This window comes from Equus quagga, chromosome 13 (genome assembly GCF_021613505.1).
Source record: "Equus quagga isolate Etosha38 chromosome 13, UCLA_HA_Equagga_1.0, whole genome shotgun sequence".
Taxonomy (NCBI): domain Eukaryota; kingdom Metazoa; phylum Chordata; class Mammalia; order Perissodactyla; family Equidae; genus Equus; species Equus quagga.
In genome coordinates, this window is record NC_060279.1 from 91,240,418 (window position 1) to 91,250,555 (window position 10,138).

At 56.3% G+C, this 10,138-nt stretch overlaps 2 protein-coding genes across 5 annotated transcripts in view; one reads left to right on the forward strand and one right to left on the reverse strand.

Annotated features, from left to right (window-relative positions):
- Positions 1 to 5,053: 5,053 nt before the first annotated feature.
- Positions 5,054 to 7,324, forward strand: TMEM160 (transmembrane protein 160). The gene is made up of 3 exons (XM_046680473.1): positions 5,054 to 5,279; positions 6,381 to 6,473; positions 6,968 to 7,324. The coding sequence occupies exons 1-3, from the start codon at positions 5,072 to 5,074 to the stop codon at positions 7,231 to 7,233; spliced, it is 567 nt and encodes a 188-aa protein (XP_046536429.1). The 5' UTR covers positions 5,054 to 5,071; the 3' UTR covers positions 7,234 to 7,324.
- Positions 7,325 to 7,462: 138 nt separating this feature from the next.
- The window catches only part of NPAS1 (neuronal PAS domain protein 1), a 16,263-nt gene continuing 13,587 nt past the window's right edge, over positions 7,463 to 10,138 (reverse strand). Inside the window, exons 10-12 of one of the 4 annotated variants that reach the window (XM_046680472.1) lie at positions 9,762 to 9,909; positions 8,606 to 8,700; positions 7,463 to 8,063 (exon numbers count right to left, since the gene is read on the reverse strand). In XM_046680472.1, the coding sequence (XP_046536428.1) occupies positions 7,597 to 8,063; positions 8,606 to 8,700; positions 9,762 to 9,909 (710 nt within the window). In that variant the 3' untranslated portion in view covers positions 7,463 to 7,596. Of the gene's footprint in view, positions 8,064 to 8,605; positions 9,910 to 10,138 lie in introns of those variants that run through there. The other 3 variants (XM_046680469.1, XR_006891410.1, XR_006891411.1) reach the window with 3 other exon arrangements.

The window sequence follows — 10,138 nt, forward strand, 5'->3', positions numbered from 1 at the left end:
CCACTTTGACGGCCTGGGTTTCACTGGTTTGGATCCTGGGCGTGGGTCTACACACTGCTGTGTACAAGCCATGCTGTGGTGGCATCCCACATACAAAATAGAGGAAGATGGGCACGGATATTAGTTCAGCAACAATCTTCCTCAGCAAAAAAAAAAAAAGTATTCAAAAAATTTTTTTGATTGAGATATACTTGACGTATAACATTGTGTAAGTTTAAGGTGTACAACATGAAGATTTGATACACATTGATATCTCTATGTATATGTACACAATTATATATTGCAATATGATTACCACCGAAACACTGGCTGACACCTCCATCACGTCACATTAATTATTGCCTCTTTTTTGTGGTGAATGAAAATATATTGATTGTCAAAGAATGTCAATGCCGGGTTCCTCCCTCCTGTCCCCAGACACTGACTGCGCTGGTCTGGGGTGGGGGCTGGAGCATTAACATTTTTTTAAAGCTCCCAGACATTCGTATTAGAGCCCCTGATCTAATCACGTGCAGACACAACCGGTTGGTGTTAAGATCTGCCTCTTTAAGAGGGGTTTGTTTTCTCTGCCCTGACCCTTTCTGGCATTCGGGTTCTTTTTCCCTCCTCTCTCAGCAGCCTAAACCATTTGACCAGCCAGGAATGCGAAAAATGTGTCTCGAATGTTTTCAGTTCCCGTTTAATCCCATTTAATGCTCAGCATTCGTTGCCAGCAGGCAGGCTGTCTGGTACGTCCGTTCGAATTCCCTCCCCACGTTTAACCCCCTCCAACCCACCTCCACCTCCCGCTCCACAAAGTCCGAGCTCTTCCCAGCAGGAGATGAAGGAGCGGACATCAAGGGGGGCCCGGGCCAGGGAAGGGGTTCGGCGGGGGGGCCGTCACTAGACGCTGGTTGACAACATCCTCTGGCTGCTAAGTCCGTTTTCCACCGAGGAGTCAGCACCGTATTTTAAAGACATATGTCAGACCATGCTGCTCTCCCACCGGCTCCCATCACACTTACAGTGGGTGTGGGTCCATCACTGCGGCCCACAAGACCCCAAACACGCCCCCGCCTCTCCCCTCCTGGGGGCCTTCCTCTCCTCCCACTCTCCCCATGGCTCGCTCTGCTCCAACCACGCTGGCCTCCTGGCGGTTCCTCCAGTGTGTCAAGCACACTCCAGTCTCAGGGCCTTTGTACCTGCTACCCCCTCTTCCCGGAGCCCTCCCCCCCCCCCACCCCACGGCTGACTGCCTCTTGTCACTCAGATTGCTATTCACACATTCTCAAAACCTAGCGGCTTAAGACAATAAATACGTGTTATCGCACGTAGTTTCTCTGGGTTAAGAATCCCATGGGAGCAGTTTAGCTGGTGGTTCTGGGTGGTTCTGGCTCGGGATCTCTCCTGAGGTCTGGGCGGGGGCTGCAGTCATCTGAAGACCTGACAGGGGCCAGGGGGCCCACATCCAAGGACCTTCACTCGTGTGGCCGGGAAAGGCGCTGGCTGTTGGCCGGGGGCCTCAGTTCCTCTCCGGGTGGACCTCTCCACAAGGCCGCTTGAGTGTCCTGCCAACGTGGCAGCCGGCTTCCCACAGAGAAGGAGATCCAAGAGACCAAGGCGGAAGTCCTAATGTCTCTTATGACCCAGGCTTGGAAGTCACCCTCTGCCACTTCCACAATATTCTGTTGGTCACACAGACCAGTCATGACGGGATGTGGGAGGAGCCCTTGCAAAGTGTGAAGACCGCTGGGGTCACCTTAGAGGTTGGCTGCCACACTCTCTTATCCTTCCACCTCATCGCCTTGATTGAATCTCTTCATGGGATTTTATGCTGCCTGAAATTACATTAATTATTCCTTTGTCCCCCTCCTCCAATAGTGTCATGTCCACAGGCACTGGAATACATCATTTTCTTTGTTTTGTTCACTGCTGTATCCTTAGTGTCTCAGAGTTTGGTCCACTGTAGATATTCAATAAATATTTACTGAATTAATAAAGGGAGAACCGATGTTAGGGGGTCAGGAGGCCAATCCGCGGGCTGGTTTCAGCTGTCCAGCTGAAAAGATAACCAGGGTTTGGATTAGGGGAGGAATGGAGAGAAATAGAGAGCTGTTGACGGGGTCACCCATCCTTTTGCAAGTTTCCTGTCTCTCCCTGATATAACCCATCCTCCAGAGGGAGGCAGAGTGACCTTCTTAACAGAGAAGTTGAACATTGCCTACCCCTCATAAACCCTCCATAGCTCCCTAGTGCACAGGATCAACAGTTCAAAGTGACCCAGGGACTAAACACACTGATCCTGGAGAGTCAAGATTATCAGTGCCTGGCTCTGGTTGGGGTTAGAGTGGGCAGAGAGATGCTTTTCTGGATTCAAAAGATCTCTACACACTCTAGGGCATCTCAGAAAATATGATTGTCACAGCTGCTTACAGGTAAGCAAGGAAAGCAGCCCATGACGGTAAATAATTGGCATTTATTTTATTGTTTATATTCAGTCTCCTACACTCAAGATTTCTTGGGCCCCAGATTCTTTTTGTGGGGCTCTGAATCCTCTTTACCTGACTCACCCCTACTCATAGTTCAGGTTTCATCTCAGACACCCCCTTGCTGACCCCACATCCTGGCTGGGTGAGGTGTCCTCTCTGGGCTCCTCTAGTCCCCTGGACGTTCCCTAGAATTTACTTATTTTGCATATTTCTTGCTTATTTTCTGCCTGTCCCTCTAGAATGTAAGCTCCAAGGGAGCAATGTGTTTTCCAATCCATGAACATGGTATACATTTCCATTTATGGAGATCTTCTTTAATGTGCTTCAGCAGTATTTTGTCATTTTTAGTAAAGAAATCTTGCACGTCTTTTGTAAAATTTATTCCTAAGTATTTTTGTTTTTGATGCTATTGTAAAGGGAATTATTTTAAATCTCATTTCACAATTGTTTCCTCCTAGGATATAACCATAAAATTGGTCTTTGTATATCCATCTGGTATCCTGCCTCCTTGCTAAATTTATTTATTAGTTTTAGTAGTTATTTTGATTGCTTAGAATTTTCTACTGGAACAATCACATTCCGTGCAAATATGGACAGTTTTCCTTCTTCTATCTGATCTTAATGACTTTTATTTCTTTTTCTTGCTTTATTGTGCTAGCTAGGACCTCTGAGACAATACTGGTTAGAAGTGGTGAGAGTGGAAATCCTTGCTTTGCTTCCAGTCTTAGGGGGAAAGCGGTCAATACTTCACCACTAAGAATGAGGCTAGCTGTAGGTTTTTTGAGGATGCCCTTTATTGAAATGAGGAAGTTCAGGGCAGAGAATTTTGTCTGTTTTCTGTACTGATTTGTACCAAATATGTAGCATAGTGCAGTCAGAGAGCAAGCGGTCAGTAAATACTTGTTGAATGAATGAGTTTAAGCTGCATGGCACGGTGGCTAGTAACATGGCATTGGACTTGTCTAATTAGCTCTGTGATTTAGAGGAACTAATTTAACGTCTCTTTTCTTTCTCCTTTGTAAAACTGGGGATAATGATGACACATATCACATAGGCGTATTTTGGATTTAATGACCATCCGTGTAAAGTAAGAGTACAGTGTCTGACCCATGGTTAGGGCTCAATAAACATTAGCTTTTACTGCCTTGATTCTCTGAGCCTCATTTATTTCCTCTATGAAAGAGGGCATATTCTAATCCTCAACTGCTAGGCTTACAACAAGGAATACATGACAGTATGCACATAATATGCCTAGCACAATTCCTGGCACAGAGAAAGCCATCGGTAAATACTATTATTATTTACCAAGTCTTCTGCCTATACTGGGTGTGTGTGTGTGGGGGGGGGGCGGACATAGAGATGTGTCAATGAATGACCCAGTCCTTTGGAAGCTGATGGCATGATGGCATAGACAGATAAGCAGAGAGATCATCATGACACAGTGTGGTAAGGGGATGTGTATAAAGCCGTGTGTGGACCTAGAGGCAGAAGCCGGCTACTGAAGTTTGCTAGTGGGATCAGGTCCCACCCGACTCGGACATCAGCTTAGACCCAAAAGGAAACTACAATTGTTTATAGCAGGGAAAATTGGAAACAACCAAGGGGCTGGGATCACTTTCGGGACGTCCTTACTGTGCATCATTATGAGCCGTCAAACTTGACCCTGTGGAACGGGGGACTGGAACTGGCCGGCTGGGGGAAGGGATGGGAATTACTTTTCATTAGACCCTTTTGTATCTGGTACCATGTTCAAAATAAATAAAATAAATAAAAAATTATACAGTCAGTGTCCATGATTTATTGTTATATGAAAAAATTTAGTTTGTCAAACGGCATCTTATTTTATCTGCATAGAAAAAAGATGGGACTATAACAAAATATTAGCAGTAACGGCTCACTGGTGGGATCAATCGTGAGTTTTTCTTCCTCCTCTGAGCTCTTTGAGATTTTGCAAAGGTTGTATATTAAGCACCCTGAGTTTTGTTTTGGTTTTGATTTTTGATCATTGGAATTAAAGTTATTAAGAAAAACTACAGGGGCCGACTCCATGGCCGAGTGGTTAAGTTCGCGCGCTCCGCTGCGCCGGCCCAGGGTTCAGATCTTGGGCGCGGACATGGCACCGCTCGTCAGGCCACATGAGGCGGTGTCCGACATCCTACAACTAGAAGGACCTGCAACTAAGATATACAACTATGTACAGGGCGGGTGTGGGGAGAAAAAGCAGAAAAAAAAAAAAAAAAAAAAAAAAGAAGATTGGCAACAGTTGTTAGCCCAGATGCCAATCTTTAAAAAAAAAAAGAAAAGAAAAAGAAAAACTACAAGTTCCAGCAGACATCGCGCCTCCAGCTTCTGAAGACCGGCCTTCCCCTGGCGCAATGAGCGCTGGGATTCGTAGTCCAGCGGCAGAAGCAAGGGGGGACGCTCAGTACCGGCACAAATAACAGAGGAGGGAATTACTGTTGTTCTGACCAATGGACAGTACGCACTGGGCTTGAGTGGCGCGCACCCAACCAATGGGTGAACCGCTACGCCTGAGTGACGTGTGCTTCAGCCTACGGGCGGCCCGTGGGGCGGGGCGGGGCGCGGCGGCCGTAGTGCGAACCATGGGAGGAGGCTGGTGGTGGGCTCGGGCCGCCCGCCTGGCCCGACTCCGCTTCCGGGGGGCGCTGCTGCCGCCTCCGCGGCCTCGGAGCGGGGGCGCCCGGGGGTCCTTCGCCCCCGGCCACGGCCCCCGTGCAGCGGCCTCGCCGCCCGCCGTATCCGAGTTGGACCGCGCGGACGCCTGGCTCCTCCGGAAGGCGCACGAGACAGGTCTGGGGCCGGGGCTGGGGTCGGCGCGCGTGGGCGAGGGCCCGGGAGAGCCGAGCTGCCCGCGCCGCGGGGGGCGGGGGTGGGGCTTGTGCTGGCGCAGGGCCCGGGCTCAGGGGGAGAAGGGCTTCCGTGTGAGCGCGGGGAGCGCTGGCTGCAGGAGCGCAGTGCGTCCGCAGAGAAGGGCTTGCGGCTGGGACTGGGGGCCGGCTTGGCGGGGCGCAGTGGGGATCGGAGAGGTTGGTCGGGCCGGGACAGGCAGCCTTAGACGGTCGCGTCGCCTGCAGGAGGGAGGCTGCCAAAGAGGGCTCAGGGCCAGGGAGTGGCTTCCAAGGGGGGTCCGCTTTGGAGGGGCCAGTTCGTATTAAAGGGAAGACCACTCTGCATGAGGCGGGAGTGTGGATCCGCACAGAAGAGGGGCAAGTTCCCCATTGGAGGAAGAACAACCAATAGAAGGAAAGCTCGGGGCTGATTGGACGGCGAGGAGATCCAGGCTGCAGGGGGCGGGGGCTCACGTGGGGCGGGTTCTGGATGGGAGAGGACGGGTCTCTAGAGAGAGGATGGGGATGGGGTAGGGGTGGGGGTGGGGGGCTTGTAACCCGCCTAGACCGTTAGCGCCACACCGGGGACTTGAATGGATGTGAATGACATCAAGGAGGGACATACCCAGTAGCAGACGGTGGCGTTTGAGGACACCTGAAGGGGGAGTCTGGAGAGAGGCCTGGGGTAGGGGAACAGTGCTTCCCCGGGTCTGAGGGGAGGTGCGGCGGCGGCCGTGGGGCTGCACGTGTAGGGGGTGCTGAGGATGATGACCTCTTGGGGTCTTAGGTTCTGCAAGTTTGGTCCTAGATTCTCCTCCCCATTCCAGAGAGTCTGGAGTCTTTGCTGTTGCAGAGTTACGGGAGAGGGCCTCAGAGGTGGAGGCGAGAGAGGGTTTGCGGGCCTAGGGTTATGTGGGGGGCCGCCAGGAAGAGGTGGGGATTTGGGGTGGGATGGGGCGATGGCAGGAGGAGAAGCCCCCAGTTCACCGTCTGGGGAGGGGGTTGTGGACAGGGTTTGAGCTGATGCTGACTTCTGCCCCCCCATCTCACCCCCTCTCTCCAGCCTTCCTCTCCTGGTTCCGCAATGGCCTCCTGGCCTCGGGCATCGGGGTCATCTCCTTCATGCAGAGTGACATGGGTCGGGAAGCCGCCTATGGTGAGTGCAGACCCCCCACCCTCCCCCACGGGGGAAAGTAGAACCCCCACCCTCACTTATGTCGACCTTCCACCCCCCACCCCCACCCCTACCTCAGGGGCACTGGCCCCACCTGAGTGGGTGGCCCAGGGCATGGCTGTGGGTCTTCACCCCCTCTAATCAGACTTCTCAGCAAAGATGAGGGTCCTAGTCCCGGCCCCTCATGGTGGCCCACCCCCAGCCGGGCCCTGCCTCTGCTCCTCCAACCGTGTCTGTGCTCTCAGACCCGCCCCCACCCCTCCTCTGATCCTGGACCCCACCTCCAAGTCTAGACACCCCTGATTCCTTCTCATGACTCCCAGCCTCGGTTCTGTCCTACCCCTGACTCCGCTGACCCCCCTCGGTCCCTGCGATCTGGCTCCCTGACCCTTTCCCCCACCGCCCCCAGCCTGGGCCCCAGGCCCTCCCGTCCTGTCCCTTCCGCCCATTGACATGGCCCCTGTCCTCTCCCCCAGGCTTCTTCCTGCTGGGCGGCCTGTGCGTGGTGTGGGGCGGCGCCTCCTACGTGGTGGGCCTGGCGGCGCTGCGGGGGCCCATGCAGCTGTCGCTGGGCGGCGCGGCGGCGGGCGTGGGGGCCGTGCTGGCGGCCGGCCTGCTCTGGGCTTGTGCCGTTGGCCTCTACATGGGCCAGTTGGAGCTGGACGTGGAGCTGGTGCCCGAGGACGACGGGACGGCCGCTGCTGAGGGTCCGGATGAGGCGGGCCGGCCCCCGCCGGAATGAGCAGCTGCAGGGCCCTGGGGACCGGCCCGGCGCTGGGTGGCCTGGGGCCCAGGACCGGGACATTAAAACCTGACCCTTGCCTCACTCCGGATTCCAAGTGGTGGTTCCTGTTGCCTGGGGAAGGCTGGGTCTGGAGGGGGATGGAGCTAGGGAGGAGGGAGGGGACAGACGGCTGGGAGGTGGCAGGCAGGTGGAGTCACCAAGGAGAGAGGAGCTCCCTCGCCCCCAGAGACTGAGCCACAGACGGGGACCAGATGTTTAATTCTCAGCATCGGCCACTGGGGCTGAGAGCCCTGTCTCCTGTCCCCTGGAGGCCCCCACCCATCCCCCTGGGGGCCAGCTCTGCAGGTGGCTGTCCAGTCCTCAGTCCCCTTTCCGTTGCACCCTGGTGCCTGGGGGCCCCGGGTAGGGCAGGCCCAGGGAGGGGTAGAAGGCCTCCGGGAAGCCGGGCCCGGGGCCCAGCCTCTGCAGGTGTGGGTACACAAAGCCCAGTTCGGCAGGGCCGTAGCGGATGGTGCCCGGCGTGCACAGGCCGCGGACGACGGGGGGCAGGAAGCCGGCGTGGAGGAGGGCGGCCGGGGGCTCCCCGGGGGACGCCAGGCCCCACGGCCGCACCAGGTCTTGCTTTAGGGCCCCTGCCCGGATGACAGAGGTGAACTCAGGCCGCAGCGGGGCTGGGTGGCTGGCCAGTGCCTCGTCCCCACTGTCCTCCGCATCTTTAGTCTCCCCGGGGCCGGGCTCCACTTTGATGCTCTTGCCCCGGGTCTGGGGAGCCTCTTCATCCTTGTCCAGGGGGTCAGCCTGCTTCCTTCCCACTGGAGGCTCCGGCTCTGGAAGAGAAAGATTGCAAAGGGTGCTGTGTGTGTGCATGCCCAGCCCTCAGTCTTCCCATGTGGGGAGTGGAGCTGTGCTCTGCCATCTGGACCTGGGGGTCTCAGCTGGGGTGGTTTTGATGGAAATGTTCCATATCTGTGCAGTCTGACACATTAGCCACTGGCCACAGATGGCGACTGAGCCCTTGAAATGTGGTGAGGACGACTGAGGAACTGAGGTTTTTTTTTTTTCCCTTGGTGAGGAAGATTGGCTCTGAGCTAATATCTATGCCAGTCTTCCTCTATTTTATGTGGGATGCCACCACAGCGTGGCTTTACGAGTGGTGCTAGGTCTGTGCCCAGGATCCAAACCCACAAACCCCCGGCCGCTAAAGCAGAGCACACAGTCTTAACCACCACACCACAGGGCCAGCCCCAGAACTGAGTTTTTAATTGTAACGTAAATAGCCACATGTGGCTAGTGGCTTCCAGATGGGACAGCGCAGGCCCCAGAGGCCGCTCGGGGCCCCCCGGGGGTTGGGGTGGGAGGTAGGGCTCACCCGTGGGCTCTGGCTCCGGGCTGGGTGTGTCCTCACAGGCCACACTGGCTGGAAGCTGGAAGGCGTCTAGAGGTGTCTGGCCACCCTCGGCTTGGCTGGGACAGGACAGATGGCGTTGGGAGTTAGGGGTCCCGGGCCACCCAGCCTCTGGTGAGGGTCGACTCCCTCCTGCCCCCAGTCTTGTGGGTGTAGACTTCCCCTCCCCCTCTGTGGGTGTAGACCCCTCCCCTGCCAGTGAATGTAGAGCCCCCACCCTGAGGCCTTAGGCCTGCTCCCTGGACCCCCAGACTGCACGCTGGCTTCTAGCCCAGCGTGGCCCTCTCTCCCAAGGCCAGGCCTGTGCAGCCTGTGGCCCCTGGATGTCACCACCTCCGTGTCCCCCTGGGCACCTCCTGCTCATCTGACCTCAGCATCTTCTCCCAGACCTGCTGTCCTCTCAGAGGCTCAGATCCTGGCCCAGCGAAGCTGGAGACCTGGGCGGCTCGCCTCCTCCCCTGTATTGCTGGGCATTCCCAGGACGGGCCCGTCCTCGCTGGTCCCCCAGCCCCTGCCTTGTCCCTTAGATGTCCCTCTTCGTGGCGGCTGGAGGAGGTCTCTCCAAAAAGCAGATCTGACTGTGACTCTTGCAGCCTGAAACCCTCCATGGCTCCCCAGTGCCGCTGCCATCATCCTCAGCGTCATCTCTCACTGCTCCTGCAGCCTCAAGTGCTCCCTTTACTTCCTCAGACCAGTTGGTGGTTGCTCTGAGCCTTTGCCTAGGCTGTGCCCTCAGCCTGGAATGCCCTTCCCACCTCTAGCTTCTTTCCATCCGTTGCTCTGCTCTGCGGCCTCCCCTGGTAGGAGCCTGCCATGGCTCCCCAGTGCCCCACATCAAATGCAGCCCCTCAGTGTAGACCTGAGGCCGCTTTGGATCTGCCTCCCCAGGAGAGACTGTCACTCCCTCCACGTTCCTCTCTGCCACCTGCAAGCCAGCGCGTCCTACCTCCAGGCACTTCCTCTCTGTCCCCCTTTCCCCTTCATGTTTCAAACCCCTCCGGGCTTGTCCTCTTCTAGAAGCCCTCGCTGAAGAGCCCCCACCCTGAGGAGGGGAGAGCCGACAGAATCTTCTGGAGGGGGTTCCGAGTCCACTGTGGGGTGGGTGGGGCGCAGCCCTCACCTGAGCACGTAGCTGACCCAGAGCACGTGGCGCTCCCCAGGGCTCTTCCCGCTCACAGCCACGGTGGCCACGGACTGCAGCCACACGAAGCCGCCGGCGCGCTGCAGCCAACGGTAGTAACCGGTCATCACCTGCCCCTTGTCCAGCACTGCGCCCGGCCCAGGGCCAGGGAGACCGGAGGGACGGGGTGGGGGCGAGATGGTCAGAGAAAGAGAGACAGGTGAATAGAGGAGACAGGCGGGGAGAGGGCGGTGGACAGGGGATGGGCAGAGAGGATGGGCAGACACGGGGAGACAGGTGCAGAGAGACGGGGACACAGGCAGAGAGACGGGGAGACAGGTGCAGAGAGAGATGGGGAGACAGGTGCAGAGAGACGG

Excerpts from the sequence above, each read along its gene's own strand:
- TMEM160 (XM_046680473.1), top strand. The coding sequence starts at position 5,072 with ATGGGAGGAGGCTGGTGGTGGGCTCGGGCCGCCCGCCTGGCCCGACTC. Across the intron at positions 5,280-6,380 it reads CCGGAAGGCGCACGAGACAG|CCTTCCTCTCCTGGTTCCGC; the intron begins GTCTGGGGCCGG and ends CCCTCTCTCCAG. Across the intron at positions 6,474-6,967 it reads GGGTCGGGAAGCCGCCTATG|GCTTCTTCCTGCTGGGCGGC; the intron begins GTGAGTGCAGAC and ends CCTCTCCCCCAG.